At 44.1% G+C, this 17,608-nt stretch overlaps 1 protein-coding gene across 2 annotated transcripts in view; it reads left to right on the top strand.

The window, feature by feature from the left end:
- Positions 1-1,439: 1,439 nt before the first annotated feature.
- The window catches only part of cep350 (centrosomal protein 350), a 32,966-nt gene continuing 16,797 nt past the window's right edge, over positions 1,440-17,608 (top strand). The window contains exons 1-19 of one of the 2 annotated variants that reach the window (XM_079349990.1): positions 1,440-1,841; positions 3,993-4,075; positions 4,224-4,267; positions 4,429-4,528; positions 4,635-4,800; positions 6,134-6,780; positions 6,882-6,995; positions 7,175-7,303; positions 8,638-8,754; positions 10,944-11,668; positions 11,762-11,880; positions 12,431-13,449; positions 13,915-14,071; positions 14,263-14,420; positions 14,581-14,758; positions 16,271-16,440; positions 16,574-16,737; positions 17,095-17,205; positions 17,391-17,531. In XM_079349990.1, coding sequence (XP_079206116.1) covers positions 4,000-4,075; positions 4,224-4,267; positions 4,429-4,528; positions 4,635-4,800; positions 6,134-6,780; positions 6,882-6,995; positions 7,175-7,303; positions 8,638-8,754; positions 10,944-11,668; positions 11,762-11,880; positions 12,431-13,449; positions 13,915-14,071; positions 14,263-14,420; positions 14,581-14,758; positions 16,271-16,440; positions 16,574-16,737; positions 17,095-17,205; positions 17,391-17,531 — 4,335 coding nt within the window. In that variant the 5' untranslated portion in view covers positions 1,440-1,841; positions 3,993-3,999. Of the gene's footprint in view, positions 1,853-3,992; positions 4,076-4,223; positions 4,268-4,428; positions 4,529-4,634; positions 4,801-6,133; positions 6,781-6,881; positions 6,996-7,174; positions 7,304-8,637; positions 8,755-10,943; positions 11,669-11,761; positions 11,881-12,430; positions 13,450-13,914; positions 14,072-14,262; positions 14,421-14,580; positions 14,759-16,270; positions 16,441-16,573; positions 16,738-17,094; positions 17,206-17,390; positions 17,532-17,608 lie in introns of both variants that reach the window. The other variant, XM_079349991.1, reaches the window with a different exon arrangement.

Here is a 17,608-nt window from a genome sequence, read left to right as displayed (position 1 = left end):
CTATACCCAATGCCAGCCCAGAGAGAGAGAGAGAGAGAGAGAGAGAGAGAGAGAGAGAGAGAGAGAGAGAGAGAGAGAGAGAGAGAGAGAGAGAGAGAGAGAGAGAGAGAGACTCACCAGCTGATATTGGCAATGGGGAGTGGGGAGAATCAAGCAGACACTTGCACCCATTTTTTGTTGTCATGTCTTATCGCCACACAAAATGTTTTATTTTTATAAATAAAATAACATCTTCTTCAGCCTGATGGGCCTACATGTGAAAGTGAACATAAACCGGATATGATAGCCAACACTAAATTCATCCTGGGATTAATGAAGTATTTCTGATTCTAAAGCTACAGGCTGTTTAGAACAGGCTTTGGGCCACTTGTTGCCTTGTACACTAGCAGCCAAAACCTGAAAACATACCTACCTTCATGACAGGCTTCAATGCAGTATATTTACGACTCATCTGTGCACACATCGTGTCAACGAAATGTTTCACTTTACAGCGTGCACTCCATGTGTTGCCACGGGAACCAATAAAAGTGGCTCCTAACTGACCCACAGTAAAGACTAGTGGAAAAAATGAAAGTCACTGACTTAAATTGACTGAGGTCTTGGTTAGGGGCTGAAGTAGGCCTATCTTTATCCCTTGCTTCAATAGTTGTACCATTCGAGTTGATGTGATCCGCAAAGTTTGTTTTTCTGTCTCTTTGGGGCATACCCACTGTCGCCGCTAGGTGGCAGTAAACGCATAATATAATACTATAGTCCCCATAGAAATGAATTTCGTTAACCTTATGGGAAAATATCAACAATTTATCGGTACACTTCTTGACTAAAATCATCAAACAAAGTTAAACCTGTATGTAGGTCTACATTTATCTGTAGTTTATTTATTACGTTTGATTTTAATGCAATATAAATATTCCTTTATAAATAAATAAGTTTAAATACATACACGTTACACAAACTTTTTTCTTTTTCTGAATTTTGTTGTATAAACTTTTATGCAACAAAATCTAAGATTGGGTTTATGAATTCTAAGCGTCTTTATTTAATTCAAACATTTGCGAGTTTATAAAAGAAACTTTGGCCCACCTTTACACGTACTTTTACGTCATCTTAACGTGAAGTAGGTACATTGAAAGTGGGATATATCTTTACATATACAAAACCAATATTTGTTTGTTAAACGTTAGCACGGATTAACAATACTTTTAATAGCAAGTAGTCTCCTTTGTGTATTTTTATGACTTTTCATCAAGGGGACTGGACGAACAAACGTATGTTTACTACGGGTTCACATCTTTATAAAGGATAGGCATAGATTAATTCTGTTGGCCCTTGTTGATAACAACAAGTATTTATATCAGTATCATTCAGATGATGTGTGAAATCCACTGACTGTATGGTAAAGCGTTCAAACCAAACGGTCCCAACATTTTTGACGTGCTCCAGCTCTCGCGATATTTCGGTCTCAGTTAGCGTTATCTACCCGTCTTGGATACTCTAGTTTCACCCACCGTTGAGCAACATCAACATAGTAACCCGGGAAAGAAACCTTAGAGGCGGGTAGTGACATTTCTTTCTGTGAATCTCACAGCTGGTCGTCACATCGCGTTGCTTGTAAAGATATAGAATTAGAAACAATGAGTGCATGCCGCTAGAAAAAGTTGCTAGCTTAGTTGGCTCAACTACTAGCTAACATCGGTTTGCTAACGTTAGCCGGCTAACGTTAGCAAACAGACAGCTGGTGGGAACTGAAGGAGAAGTCTGGACAAGTTTGGATTTTTATCTATCACCAAGACATCAGGATTCATGTGGATATCTAAACACATAGGATCGTTCCTCTCAAGGTAAATTTAATGTGAGTTTTAAAAAAAGTATGAAGCAGAGAGAAGTGGAGACTTTCCTGTCAGCTAGCCGAACATAAACTCTCTTTAGTTAGCGGCACCGACTACTCTCTGGAGCCAAGACGTTTCATCATAAATCCCCCTCATATACATGATAGAACAAGGTGATGACATTATTTTAGATTTAAAACGACTGTACGAGGAAAGTTAAAATAATGACTGCATGTATTGTCAATGTTAATATCTTAGCTGAAACAATAAAAACTGTGTTTTTAGAGTTCATACCTGAAAGTAGATAAACGGAACTATAGGTTGTGTTTAGTGTATTTCCTGGATGATAATCAGAGACTAACGGTGTATCTCTCACACTGGTCCTTCATCATTGACTCAACTTGTCTTTGAATGTTGCTTTACCTTGTCTTTTCTTTTTTGTAAAGACCAGCCACAGTTAGTGTTTGAATATAAGACATTGTTCTTGTAGTGTGAATCCTCGTGTTTCAGACTCTCGAGGTGTAACCATATATAGTACAATAAATATGACGCCGTTGAATGGAAAAAGTCATTTCAACAGTTATGTGACAGAGATGCGATGCCAGGTAAACTCAGAACGATGTGAGATGAAAGTTTGTGTCTAGGATGGTGTTGTCTTCCTCCTTCTTATGGTTTGGGCGTTTCTTTGCTTTCTTTGCGGTAGTGGTGACCTTAGTGTTGGTGACCGTGTGTTCCTGTAGTGATACGTGAAAACACCGGTCGCTGCTGTTGGTGTTTATTGTCTTGACTTTGACGTGTGTTGTGTTTGCTTTCATGGAAATCAACCACAGTGCATGCGGGGACATCACGATTATGTCACTTAACGCTAACCCGACACAGACTTTTCTATTCCTGAAAGATCAGTGATGTGATCATCTTCCTGCTGAGCATTTTGTCATTTCAACACATTTTAGTGAATAGCACTGATGCACTCTGAATGCCTGAATCTGAGGGCTTCACTTTGACCCAACTTCAGGACCTTTGAGCTGTGACAATGTTTTGATCCAGACTGTTGTTTGAAACCTGTTTCAGTGTTTGGTTATGGAGGTCAGTTTCATGTTCCATACATTAATGGACTGTGGACTTTTCAGTTGAAACCTCATTGATAAAAGTAGGGTAGTGTCTTCTAGTCAAGGTCATCCCCTGATCATGTTAGTTTGATTACTAACTAAAGTCATATTGTTTACGCTGACATTGGCTCATCTTCATCAAGATTGGATTTAAATCTCAGATGTGTATTTGCATATAAAATCAAACACACTGTTACTGTCTGTAAACAATTAATCCACACTGTTTTAACTTGAAATTGTAGTTCATCACGTTATTCATTGTTTTATGGTCATAAGTATTTTGGGAGGACAACATTCTGTTCAAGAGGAAGCAGAGGGGAATTAATTTTCCCCCCGTTTGCTCCCTTCTCCTGACTTTTAACACCTCAGGCAGTGTCACGTTGTTATGAGTAAAATGCATAACTCCTGGAGAACTCAGAATAACTCAAAGCTTGTTTTGTCCTGTTGCCAGCAGAGCAGTAAACTGAGGGAAAGTTGTCGACACTTATTAGAACGATCTGCAGCGTTAGGACGGCGTTTCCTGAATCCAAACAAACCCATCAAACTTCTTCTGTTTTTTTGTAGTCAACCAAGTGGACCAGAGAAACCTTTACTCTGGCCTTACAGGTGACGTGTTTTAGGTAAACATTACACGTCTGACATGTGACAGTAATGCTTGCCGTCCCTCATGGAAATCTTTTGAGGAATGTGCTGCTGCCAAACCGGTTTTAAAAGGCAGGCTGATTTAATGATAAGGTGTCGAGAAGCCTTCATAATGTGCCTGGTTAGTAATGAATCCGATGAACACACATGTTATTGGTTATGTCATTTAGCGGCTTTACAGATAGACTCTATGTCTCCAGAGCATGTTTCTGTCTGAGCTCTGTTCTTGTTTAAAAGTGTTTGATCTTTTATGTATATTACTTCTTGCCTTATATTTCTACTTGGAGATTATTTTTTCTCGGGAATGGGCATGTCATGAGACAGGGGTCCAATGGTGAAGACTTTCTTGTGTTGATCTCGTTTGAGTCAGAACTTATTATTAATATTTGCTCCTCATTTGTTTTGGCTGCAGGTGAGAGATGAAGAGCAGCCGGAGGACGGAGGGTTCTCTGAAAAGCTCTTCTCAGCAGCTCACCGATCACAGCCTGAGCACAGGTTGGTTTAAAAAATATATATATTGGGGATTTTATATAGTTGTGTGTTTGTCCTTTTCACTTACATCAGTCACTCATTCATACTCAGACATTCACGATAAGTATGTGTCATAGGAAGTGTTGAAATACGTTTGTGTTGTCTTTGTCAGAGCTGACAACTGCATGGAAAAGTTTGTCCCAGTCCAAAGCTGCTGTAAGTACACCTGGCACCGGTTTTTGCTGACTGACTTTTTTTTTTGTCAGCCTTTGCTTTTCATGTCATAAAAGCAATACAGAACGAAATATGATTACAAAGACGACTCCCTTTCATTTTCACATTAACTTCAGGCGTCTGCTTCTTCTCCCTCTCTGTAGTTGCGGCACATAGAAAACCGCCTAGAGGCAACTCCAGGGTCAGGGGTTCTGCTGGAGTCTGTCATGGACCCTCCCAAGAAGAAATCGGTTCGCCACAGGGGTCAGTTATTGTCCATCGTGGAGCTCCGTTTTGCAAAATAGTTCACTTTAGCTTTAGATTCTGTTCCAACCACAGTGTCCTTTTTAAACGTCTCCTTCTTTTACAGGTGGACAACAAGCTGATGACGGCGGAGGGTCTTCCAAGCGCAGGGGGCGTAGTCAGCAAAGTCCGGATAAAAGCAGCTCCCGCAGCCCTCTGAGAAATACCACCCAGGACAGCAACGTCCTCAGGAACAACAGTGTGGAGTTCAGAGAACCGCTGACCTCCTTCAGGTACAAAATGTGAAGTTAAACACAAAACATCCTCAACTTTCTGTGTCCAGGTCGATGCTTCAGTTGGATCAGAGTTTATGCTTTAACCTTTAGGACCAGACATCAGTCCTTTTTTTTTTTCTGCTTCTGGGTACGGCCTCAATTTACACACCAAAGCAAAAATGATTATTACTATTTAAATGATATACAGATGGATTAAATAGGTTGAATCTTAATGCTTTGTGTGTGTAAGTTCTGCAGAGACAACATGCCAAATCCTGTGTCACCTGATTGTTTTAGTCGTGATACAACAGAAGAGCAGCTCCTCCCCTACTCTCTCTGCTTCTCAACGCTTCTATTCAGGCACCATATGTTCTTGACATGTTTTCTGAAAAGCTCGTAGCTGCAAAGCTCTCAGATGTCGAGGTTGTCCAGGACTCCAGCATTGTCAGCCAAACTGCCAAAACTCCATGAAACAGAATAACGGGATGTCTAATCTGGATAGTATGCGGCACATTCACAGTTTTTTATGTTAAAGGTTTTATAACCAACAAAATCAGTACTTAAAAGTGTCTGTTATTGTTTTCTTGTTTTTTTTGGTTGCTTATGTTGTTACAATAAATATCCGCTTTACTAGAAGTCCACCTCATCGTCACAGAGCTTTAAAGAGAGATTTCGCTCTCTTGCTCCCAGCTTTACTGTCGTGTCAGTGCTGCTCTCTCATAGTTTCTCTTCTGAAGAGCTTACCTCGAGTATTCGTTTGAAATCCGGACAACAACTATACAGTGCTCTGTGTTTTTTACCCCCCCACACTCCCTCGAAAGACGATATTCTTGATTCTTATTATTTATTTGCAGCAGGGTAATAGCGAGCATCTTTGATATGCATGTCGCTATCCTGAGCACTGACTCTGGACATTGGAGGACTTTGAAACCTATGTTGATTTACAAGTGCGTGTAAAGCCTGCTGCTGTTACAGTTAAACATTCAATGGATGATGTCCAACTGACATCCTTTTTTTTTTTACAACATTCAGATTCTGTTATACGAAATGTGTTCACTGTTTTTGGAACTCAAATCATTTTCTTATACGCTCAGACATAAATAAATAGAATGTAGATAATTAATCTACATTCATGCTTTGCAAAGGTGGAGAAGAGCATGATACCAAAGGAATGAAAATGTCTCTCTCTATCTGCTCCTTAAAAAAACCATGACACTATCGTCTTACAAGTTCGCCACATCAGCGTGTCTTCTGTGCCGTCGACGTGCTCTTCTGCACCCTCGGTGTGTTTTGAATCAAGGGGAAATCTTGATCTCCTTCCTGATCCCATGTAATCTGGTTTTGTGTACAGAGAGGCCACCCCTCCACCACATCCCTCCTCTCAGCTGGAGGCCTACAGTCTGCAGTCGGTGCCAGGGTCTTCGCACCCGTCCTCTCCTCCTTCCTCCGATCCTCTGCTCAGCCAGCTGGTCTATCAGAGAGACACCAGGGACGAACAGGCAGACCGGGACCTGGACAGCACACGCTCCTCGGCTCTGGAGAGCACAGAGGTCCGCTACCTCAATGACCAGCCAACCCTGGTTACGCCGAGGACTATTGGGAACCGGTCACGACTTACAGGCGTAGGGACGACCGAGGGGGACAGAACTCCCGAAACACAACCGGGAATGGACAGCCAAGGATCGAACCCATGTGGAGCTCCGGCCCCAGGTTCCAATCACAGAGGGGACAGCACCCCCTCCAGCAGCCCTGGCTCCGCTTCCCAGCGGCTGGAGAATTTAAGGCGACATCAGCCTGATGATAAGCTGGAGAAGCTCAAAGAGCGTATTCGCAGGCAGCGGCAACATCTGGAGGAGGCTGCAGAAAGAGAGAAACTGCTCGGTTATCTGGAGCAGCCCATCATGGCAGCTGTGGAGAGCAGCAACACCGGTACTAGCAACATGCCCACAGCCAAAATACGGAAAGTAGCAGCTGCACCGCCTGCACCTGTGTACAAAGGTACCATCTACATAGGATGTACTGCACATTGTAAAGTAGGAGAGTTTGGAAATAGTTAACAGGATGCTGCAGCTTACAGATTCCTTCCTTCAACTCTCCAGGTTTCAACAGTACTGAGACGAAGATCCGAACTCCTGATGGGAAAGTTTGGAACGAAGAGGAGTTTCATAACCTCAGCAGAGAAATCTACAGAGACCTGTCTCGACAGTTTGCTGGTAAGCCTACGACCTTCTCTAAATGTATTTCTGGTTTTGTCTGGATTCGTTGCCATGACGCTAATAAGGGAGTCTTTTTTTAATTAGCCGACTCCAGAGGATTTCATTTACTAATATCACTCTTTTGAAGTTTTTTTTTTTCAATGGCTCATTCTCTGCGCTCGTCCTCTGTTCATCAGAGACCACTCGGTCCAGGAATCAGCAGATGAGAGACCAGAGAGCAGACCGGTCCAAAGAGAGGAGGCCTCCCAAGCCGGTCAGGAAGGTCCACAGAGCTGCCCCTTCTTCTGACCTAAACGCAAAACCAGGTAAAAAAAAAAAAAAATCCTCTGTCACGTGATGCCCAGCTCGCCCTCTGATCTGTTTGTATTCGTGACAGTAGGAAATCGAAGTGTGTGTGAAACCGTCTGGCAGGATTTTGTCATGAGTCAGTGCAAATGTTCCCAAAACGAGGAGCCTCAAACGCTCAACGATCAATGCGCTCAGGAGGGTTTTTCACTTCGCTGTATCCTTTTATTACATTTATACATTTTTTTCATTGGTTTAAATTCAAGCTTATGTTGGTGTTGCTTTACAGCGCTCAAATGCTTTATAGAAAAATAGTTTCTGCTAAATGGCTGTTATCTTCTATTAACCTTCGCACAGCATCGTTATATCAACTGTATATACATACAAACCTTATCAAGCAAAAGAAGAGTGTGTGTGTGTGTGTTCCAGTACATGGACCAAATACATTGTTGGCTTCTGAGGTCGTGTTAAGTCTTAAATCCCTGAAGAAATGTCCAATATGTGTGACATACAGTCGTGAGCCTGTAGCATACAGACAGCCACTGTGAGGAATGAACGCCTCATAGAGCTGTAACATGGGCTTTACAAACACGGGGCAGCTGGGGGAAACGTTTCTCTTCCTCACTCACAAGAGGCTTCAGAGACAAACAAGTAAACCTAACAAAAGGGGATTTCACGTCTGTGTCAGTACAGATATTCAAAAGAGTGATTCATGCTTTGGTCAGATAATCCATTGGATGGTTCAGAATGTAGTCTTGAGTAAAAGACAAAAATCTGTTTCTCAATAACTCGGTGTATGTTGTCTGACAAGTGTGCCTGATCTCTGTTTCATGCTGGTGCAGCTCTATAAATAGCCCTCTGAAATCTGTGGCCAGGTTCAATTGGCACATCCACACGGTCACAAGCAGCTGCTCGTACACTTTGATTCCCAGGAACTTCTCTTCTGGTGATCAGAGCAGTGTCAAAGTTAAAAAAAAAACAAAACAAAAAAAAGTACACTAGAGACCGTGTCAACATGTCATTTCATAAAGATCTGAAGACCACAGACGATTTCTAAGAGAAAAGCACAGGGAGAAATGAAACCATGAAGCTCTACTGAAGGGGAACTGAAAATAGATTTCAGGGAATTTGGAAAAACCAAGTTATTTTATGTCATCACCTTTGCCACCAAACATCCTTACTGCTTTCATAAGTCATTTTAAAATTAGAAACGAAACATTCTAAAGTAAATGTGTGACCTATATGCCTCCCTTCATCTTGAACTCTGCTCCAGGTGGTCGCGTCACATCGCTGATGCACACGTCAACTTTATTCAGTTGCAATGCTGAGGTGTAAATTGTCTTTTCCTCTGCAGTGATAAGTCCTGCGTCGTGGCGAGAGGGACAGAAGCTTGTGAAGATGGTACTGGGTCCAGTTGCCAAGCCTTTAAGAGAGGACAGACCCCAGCCAGCTGACGGACTGAACAGAGCAGGTGGGACTATTGAGTCTGATACTTCTAACCAGCCCTATGTAACTGTGCTCTGACCTGTAACACACTATTCTAACATTTCTGTTAGGGTTGAGAGACACTCAGATTGTGTTAGCTCCATGACAAACATGTCTACTTTTGCATTATTTAGGTCTGGTGGCAAGTCAGAGAAGACTTTTATCACCTAAGTGTAAATGAGGTGACGTCCCCCTCCCTCTTGTTACATTCAACGCGTGTCTTTCCTGCTTCCATCTGATTTCTAATTTTGCTGTTGAACTTTGAACTGATAAACTGTGATGGCCTTATGTTTCACTTAAATGTGTGTATTATACCGATATGTGTTTGCACGTCCGAGGCCCGCAGTCAGACAGCGAGACAGACAACAGAGGCAGCCAAAGAATATCAATAAATAAAGAGTATTTGGCGGCTTCGTTGCACACACGCATGCACGCACGCACACACGCATAGTCACAGGCTTTGTCTGTAGTTCCTCCTAACGGCACACTTCCATCATCCACCCCTACTGTATCTTTGTGAGCTGCTTCTTTCCTGGGCATCACTGACCGGAAGAAATAGAGATTGACATGCTGTTCTGGTTGGATGCACAGAGACATGGCCTCATTTCCAGCGGTTGCCCCCAGTGCAGGCTGCATTTACGCTCATTTTGGGGGAGGGGAGGGGAGGGGGGGGGCGGAGGGAGACTCACTGCAGCTCTGTTCAGAAGAAACACAATCTGGATTAGACACTGTAAAATCTAGACAGGAATTTTCAGTTTGTCCCAGATTAGAGTTGCCATGCCTCCAGGCCTCATTTAGTCTGTGTTCTCTGTCTGGGTCGAGTGCTTTATCTTCGGCAGGCACTTGTTTGCACATATTTACATGTCATCTAACATTTGTGACAATGTGGAACTGTACGCTGAATTTGCCTTTGGAAATATAAACTGACCTCCCTGTGCAGCTGATGAGTTACACTAACATCAAAGTACTGTATCTGGACTCTGAGCTGCACTGTGCCACTAACTCTTTAACCCTCTTATCATTTCCAAAATGAGCTGCCAGTTCAGCCACAAAAAGTCACCCTAACACAAGACATGTTACATTCACGTTTACAGGAAGACGACATCGTACCCCTGCAAAGAGATTACTGTTTATGTCCCATCCTAAGGTGCTCCTATGGGACAGTCAGCTATCCACAAACACACCCAAAAATAAAACCAAGAGATGAATCAAATAATAATAATAACTCAATCATATAACAATAATCCTCCTCCGGGAAGAGGCCTCGGGGTTGACACAGGACACGCTGGAGGAAGTGCCTGGGCGTCTCTGCTTAGACTGCTGCCCCCGCGACCCGGCCCCGGATAAGTGGCAGAAGATGGATGGACATAACAATAATCTAAATCTAACATTTTTAAAGAACTTAAACATATAGACTTCTACAGACTAATCGACAGCTGCAGAAAAAAGGAAAAACTTACTGCCTGTACTAATCAAGGCTTATTATTATTATTATTCTATGTCTTTGCCATCGTCTCTGCACCTCAGTTCTGAGTGTATTACGGTGACTCCTGTCTCTTCCCTCGAAAATAATTTGTGGCACAGATGTGTGTCATGTGGCCTGTGTGACAGTTTGATGCAATATTTCATCTGCAGCCTCGACTGACGAAACACAACAGTATGGAGCTAATGAAAATGAAAATATCTTTTAAAGTCCTCTTACAAGCACAGCTGCAAGGTCTCTGTGGAAGGTTAAAATCAGTAAAAAGAATCTTCAGTAACTTTAGGCTAATTAAGTTAGACATGTACGTTAAATCAAAAAAAGCTGTCCTTCTCCCCTCTCTCAGAGCTCCACGATGACGAAATGTGATTGGTCAGTAGGCACTGTGCAGAGTTTCACACTTGATCTCTTGTCCTGAGCATCAGGTTCATTATACGTTGCCATGGTGATCTACCCCAGTAAGAAGAGAAGCACATTGAAAGTATTGAAAACACAGCTAACCGTGAAGTGAAGTTCATTTTCATGGGCACAATTCCAATATCATCCCTGAATCAATACAACGTGCCACCCTCCTGTACACACTTGCTTTGTAGATGTATGAAAAATGAATTACACTTTACTTTATTTTCAACTAATACGTGAACCCTTGTCATGTTTACACTGATTGTCTACAACTCTTTTCACTTGTCCATCAGCCTCGCGTCCCCGCTCCAGTTCAGACCCGCGCTCGGAAGAAAAATCAAGGTCTTGCCCAAGCAGCAGAGAAAGGCCTCATAATGGCATCCAGGGGCAACCCAAAAAACGCTCCACCCCCTCGCCGGCAGATCGAGACAGGGCCACAGAGGTTGCTGGTGCAGAGCTGTTGTCAGCTGACATTCAGGGGATACTTGATGACCTTCAGCTGGAGTGCCGAGAAGCTGAGAGGGAGGAGAGGGCCCGGCAGAGATCCCGGGGTGGACGCGGTGGTGGAAGAGGCCGGGGGGGATCAGTGCCACAAACAAGAACTCCAGTCTCTGCTTGGGCGACTGCTGTGAGCGGTTCCCACTCGAGAGGATGCCGCAGCGCGAGCCCCTCTGCGCACAGACCTCACACTTCTCACTCGGCTGACGCGGCGCACAAAAAGCGACACTACGACGCAGACGCGGTCCGCCAGTATATTTTAAAGCAACAGGAGGAGCGAAAGAGGCGTCAGGCAGAAGAGAAGCGGGCACTGAGGGAGGAAGCTGAGAGGAGAAACCAGAGGCTGCAGGAGCTCTACAGGAAACAAAGAGAAGCAGCCAAAACAGTGGGCCTTTCCAGTGAAGTACCCGTGGCCTCTGTACAACAGCGACTACAGGAGACCTACAACAAGCTGATGGAAGACGTGCAACTGGGCGAGGAGGCCACACAAACGCTACCCGCTGCTCCAGCTAGTCAAATGGTAATGTCCATACCTGTAAAACAAAGTCATCCCTTCATTAAAGGATATTGAAGCTTTGATACAATTAACGTGTTCATGTCTGTGTGGCCACAGAGACCGATGTACCAGCCCTCGGGAGAGTCGGACAAAGAAAACAAAAGGCTCGAGGCCCCACAAAGTCCTTCAAGCAGTGACCGATCTTCGAATGATCAGCCAGCTCCTCCTTTGTTCAGGTAAACACACGCCCTATAAACACCTCGGCACAGTTCACACATCACTGTTCCTCCTCCTGGAAACATCACTTGACCGATAATTACTAAGAAATCCCCTGACTGTAGCAAACACAGAAACAATCTATTCCTGGACTCTTCTTTTTTTTCTTTTTTTTTTCTCTTTTTTTTTTTTATGAACAGCCTTTCTAAATGCCCCCGAAGCCCTAAAAGCCCAGAATTTGGTTTAGATGCTTGAAAGAACATTTAAGGGAACTGACTGGAAACTAAGATAAGGACCTAAAATGTCAAAGAAATATAGCAAGTATCTCTGTGTTTATAGTCACTGGTTATAGATAGTGTAACCATCATGTGAACATGTGATGTTACAAACAAATACAGTGTTAAATCTTGACAAGCATTTTGTCTTTTGACACTTCTTTATCTATAGCTGTTCTTTTAAAAGAATGGAAAGGTGTGCATGCTTCTTTTGAAGACAGATCTGGTCTAACTGTCCGACTGCCTCTCTTTCATTCCTTACTTAACGTCTCCTTTGTTGCTCTCCTTCTTGCAGGACTGATCTGGATGTCGGAGTTGGGTCTTTGCTTCAGCCTGACTACTTGAATCCTAACACTGGCCCCAGCAGCAGTCGTCTGCATATTCCTTTCGCCGACCCTCTCCTCTCTCAGCTTCTCAGGCTGGAGTCGGCCGTGGCAGCCAGTGACAGACAGCCCACCCAACGACCGGCCACAGCTCCCGTCAACAGGCCACGGTCCAAGTTGTCGCGCATTGAGGCCCTCAAGGCCACAGCTGCGTCCCTCTCCCACCGCATAGAGAGCGAAGCGAGAAAGCTCGCTGGCGAGGGGATCAACTACGGCGCAGCGACTTCAATGGAAGGTGACACAGTTCTGGCCCTTAGGCCGTCTGCGGCTTATGGTGATGAGAGACGCTGGGCGGAAACAACTGCCACAGAAAATATAGACGTTGGGTTGAGGTTTCAGAGGATTTCGGCGAGCACAGGTCACAGTTCATATGACGGCGCCGTCTTTCCGGGAGCAGGCGATCTGCACACCTTTGGGGGACAGAAACAAACAATGGGTGCACGTACCAATCCGACGAAAGCACACGCAGCATCAGCTGATTTTACAGGGCCAAGTCTTAACAGTTACACACACAACAGGAGGAAGCTCGTGAACGGCTTCGAGGAGGTGGAGAGAAAGGATAAAACGGCACAAAGGAGAGGATATGGTTTGATGGAGGATAAGAATGGGACAGACCTTCATGACTCCAGCGCAGGTTCCATCAGCGAGGGTCCTCTTCTGAGTGAAGGAAGTTTTTCGGAGGATGAGACCAGCCCTCCTCGCCCCTCCAACAAAGCCACAGATCGTGCGGCAGCAGCGGACTACTGCGCGGCTCAAAGAAAGGATTTCCAGCGGATATCGGAGTTTCAGAGGGAGGCAGCGAGATGCTTGGCCCTCAGCTCGCCGTTTGCGCATCACGAGGGCAGCAAAGCAGCCTGGGAGGAGCTGAACAAAGGGAGCCCTCTTAGTGTCATCAATATTTACACCAAAAACCTTCAAAGCCACGCTCACGGTAAGTTCACATATGAGGACCTTTCCACCTAGGGAAAATAGATCAATGGAGTTTTTAATTGGGAGTACTGAGGCAGAGGTGAAGCTTAGACATGACACAGATTTAAAGAAAAATCCAGACGTTTGTTTTCTGTCTTTCAGTGTACATTTTCTCAACTCAACTTTATTATTTATTTTATTATTTATTATAGCACTTTAAATGGCCATAGCTGGGACAAAGCGCTATACATACATGAGAAAGAAGAGCGTAAAACAATAACAGGGTAAAAACAGGAACAGAGTCTCATGCTGGTTTGAGATGAGTTTTAAAAATGATGGAAGATAAGTGATAAAAAAGGATATAGTGAGAATGTGATTTATTAATGCTTAGTAAATATTTATGCATCGTTATTTGAATTATCTGAAGTTCCAAGTCCGAGTTGAGATCTTAAATAGTTGACTCGTCTCTGTTCTTCTTGTCCTTCAGTGATGGGGAGGAACTCTGAGAGGACTTCTCCCTCTGCCCAGCCACTGCAGCTTGGAAATGGCTCTGTAGATGCAGCGGCCTATGAAGATGACTTTGTGTCATCATCACACAGCAGCGGACACAGTGGCCAGTTGAAAAGAGGCTCCAATTCACACAGGTACGTACACTCACAAAGCTCAGTGTTAAAAGCAGCCACTGGGTGGCGTTCATGTCACACAAATAGAGAGTTCAAGAAGCCTCTTACAGCGATCCCCCTCACACAGATTGACCCATCAATATCGTCCCATCGTCTTGTTTGTTTCACGTGGGCCGACGGGTTCTGTTACTGAAGATGTTTTTCTCTGCTAGTGTGAACCCTCATTTCGAGGAGCTGATGAGGAGGTCTCCTTATGAAAAAAACACGGGAGGCATCAGTTCCAACCATTCATCCTTCCACTCATCGAATCACTCGCCACACCTTTCCTCTGTCTCCTCACCCGTCTCTAAGCACTCCGCCAAAAAAAGAGGTAAAGCTTCAAATCTAAATATTCCCTGTCGGTATGACAGATGATGTATTTGTAATCAGATCTGTAATGTGTTTTTTTTTTTTTTTTAAAGAAATGCAGAAATGTTCTATATATGGTCATGCTTCTTTGAAATTATATAAACGTCTTAAATGGTCCACAGGCACAGCATCAGACCAGAGTGATGCCACCTTGGTGGGAGAGCAGAGGAGCTCCTGCTCGCCTCCCTCTGACGCTGTATCGTCTGACTCCAGGAAGAGGGGCTCAGATAAAAGCTCTGCCCACAGCCAGGCCAGGAGTGTCCACCACAACGACAGCTCAGGGGAGACCTTTCAACAAAGGTATCATCTTCAGCAAACTACTATCAATAGGTACTCGGGGGGGGGGGGGGGGGGGGGGGAGGAGGAGGAGGAGGCTCTCATGGTGGTGTCGATCCTGTAGTTTATCTGTTGGACGCTTAATGTTTGTAATTGAAGCCAATTGAATCTATTTAAAGTTGTATTTTAAATGAGCCCATTAAGCCAAACAGTTTTTCCTGTCAGTACTTCCAAGCTTAAACTAAAAGTGAAAAGTGCATTTTGAGATAAATGAGATCTCCTTAGTTGTTGCTGTTCCAACCTCTCCAAAACCTCCACTTAGTATAAACGGTTTTAACCCTGAGGTTGATGCATCTGGGCATGACAAATACCTCAGGCATGCTTACAGAGTCCTTCTCAAGGCTGCCAGTCCAAACAGACTTGTGGCTTGCTGTTCTGTTGAAGGCCTGAGGGTTTAAAGCAGTGGTGTAGTGCTCAGCGCAGGAAGTGTCCAAGGGGGGGAGAAAAAAAACCCCACACTAGCTGTCTTGTGTTGGGGGGCCTGCGGGGGGGGGGGGGGGGGGTTGTCGGGTCAGCCAGCTTCCCCACAGCTCGGGCTTGCTGCCAAAGGAAAGGATAGAGTTTTTTTGTTCTGTTCTCTTCTTCCTCTCTGTGCCCAGTATTGACATTTGAGAGGTCTAATGGTACTCTGAAGCCCAGGTGGCAGATTCCTCCCACTTTGTGGAGCTTGTGTATCTTCCCGAGGAAAGACGAGACATTTAGATCGAGTGTAAGCTCCATAAATAAAGCTGATTGTTGTTGTTTTTGAACAGGGATGACTAAGTGTATCACTGATCCTGTAACTGTGTTACATACTTTATTCATGTCTCTTCCTCTGCAGTTGACGGCCAGCTGGTTAAGCGTTGAGATAATAGCTTTTCTGTTGTATTTGGATATTTTATTATGTCTGACTGTTATCCTTGGATAAAAGATGCTGCTGTCTTATTCCCTAAATGGTAAAGTGAGATCTGATCCCTTAAGACATCGACCTTGATCTCTGAGCAGCACAATACATCCATTCATACTCTGGGCCTCTGTCAGCAGGGTTATGCTGCCTTAGTCCATTTCAAGTTCTCGTAACTCAAGCTACTTTGTTGGATGCAACTGGGATTTGTAGTTTTTTTGTTGTTGTTGTTTTTTTAGCCACAGCTGTATATCTATGTATGTAGAAAGCCTCTAAACGTTATCTATGCATCTGTCTTCTCACACTTTCCTGTTTGTAACTTTATTTTTATTTTACAGCCGTTAAAAAAAAAACAAAAAAAAAACATTCAAATCTGTGCGGTGCGTTCTTCTTTCATGAATGTTTTGTTTGGAAGAGATGGTTTACAGCTGATCCCAGTCCACAGTTCACTTTAGACGAGATCTTTTCTCATCTCACACCACGAGTTGAATTTCCCTCCGGATCAATAAAGTATCTATCTATTGAATCTTTCTTAAACTATGAGTCTGAGCCTTTTTCTTTCCCTCTTTTGCTTAAATTTCTGTCGTTTCTAGTTTGGAAGTTGACAGTAAGAAGTTCTCAGCAGCCAGCAGCTCTCCAGATTCTTCTCCTCATAGTGGAGCGAACTCTCCCAGTGAGGCTGTAAGAAGTGGCTCTCTGGGAGCCAATAAGTCGAACACAGGCACCAAAGCCCACAGCAGTAGACTTGAGACGAGGACCACAGGTAAGTGAAACTCACTTAAGTCTAAGGAATAAACAAAACTGATAGTAAACCCTTTTCTTCTTAATATGCCCTGTGATCCCTTTATTGATCTCCCTCCCTCTCTCTCTTTAACCCTGGTTTCTCTTACGCTCAGGTCAACTGCAGTACTCCCCAGCCGTCTTGCAGCAGCGCATGGCAGCAGAGCTCCACTACCTGGAGTCCATAGAGGAGTCAGTCCGACACCTGGGTGACATGGAGCGGCTGATGGGAGTGTCCATGGCTCAGCAGGAGAGCGTGTCATTGGCCCAGATGCTCAAGGTGGAGAAGCAAAAGTGTTTTGTAGATGGGCAACACAAACAAGCCCTAGAGTTATTTACATCAGAAGTGTGTAACTCTTTTCAAAGTAATACTTTGTCATTTGATGCATAGCTTCACATTTCGATGGTTCAGTTCTACTTTATAAACTAATGTCTGTATAAATGTTACACTGAGTAGAGTAATTAACAACATTCGTACGGGGTTCTGAACTGATTGTTGATGTTGCACAACATTGACATGACAAGTCTTCTAGGTGCATTTTTTTTTTTACCACACTACACGTGTGTGACTTACTGCCTCACTAATGACTCTATGGATACTCAGTATTGATCTGCTCTCTGACTCTTCACGCTGCAGGCCAAGCAGCAGAGCCACGAGCACGACCTCTACGAGCTGAAGATCAAGGCGGAGAGGGAAGCCCTGGAGGCACAGCTGCAGCTGGAGGAGAACAGGCAGAGAGCAGCCAGGGTACACACACACACACACACACACACACACACACACACACACACACACACACACACACACACACACACACACACACACACACACACGTACTATATATTTAGTGCTCATCTTTCGAATGTTAAGGGATTTGAGTATTTTTATTTTTCAATGACTTTAATATCTATGCTTGTTTGTTTTTTATCCAGGCTCACATAGAGCTGCAGGACAGCTTGGCTGGAGCTCAAAAAGATACCTTGGAGGGCCTCCAGGAGGCAGCAACAAAGATGATGAGTCAACAGGCTGAGGCAGCGCGGTACACAGCTGAAACCGCCCGGCACATCAAGGAGGTAAGCAATCACCGTTCTCCTCTTTGCCTGGAAAATACTCGTTGTCTCTGTTTCGTATCAAAGGCTGACCCACGGTT

The sequence above is a fragment of the Symphodus melops genome, assembly GCF_947650265.1.
Source record: "Symphodus melops genome assembly, chromosome: 8".
NCBI lineage: Eukaryota > Metazoa > Chordata > Actinopteri > Labriformes > Labridae > Symphodus > Symphodus melops.
The sequence above is the reverse complement of the archived record's forward strand: the minus strand, read 5'-3'. Positions and strand labels throughout refer to the sequence as shown.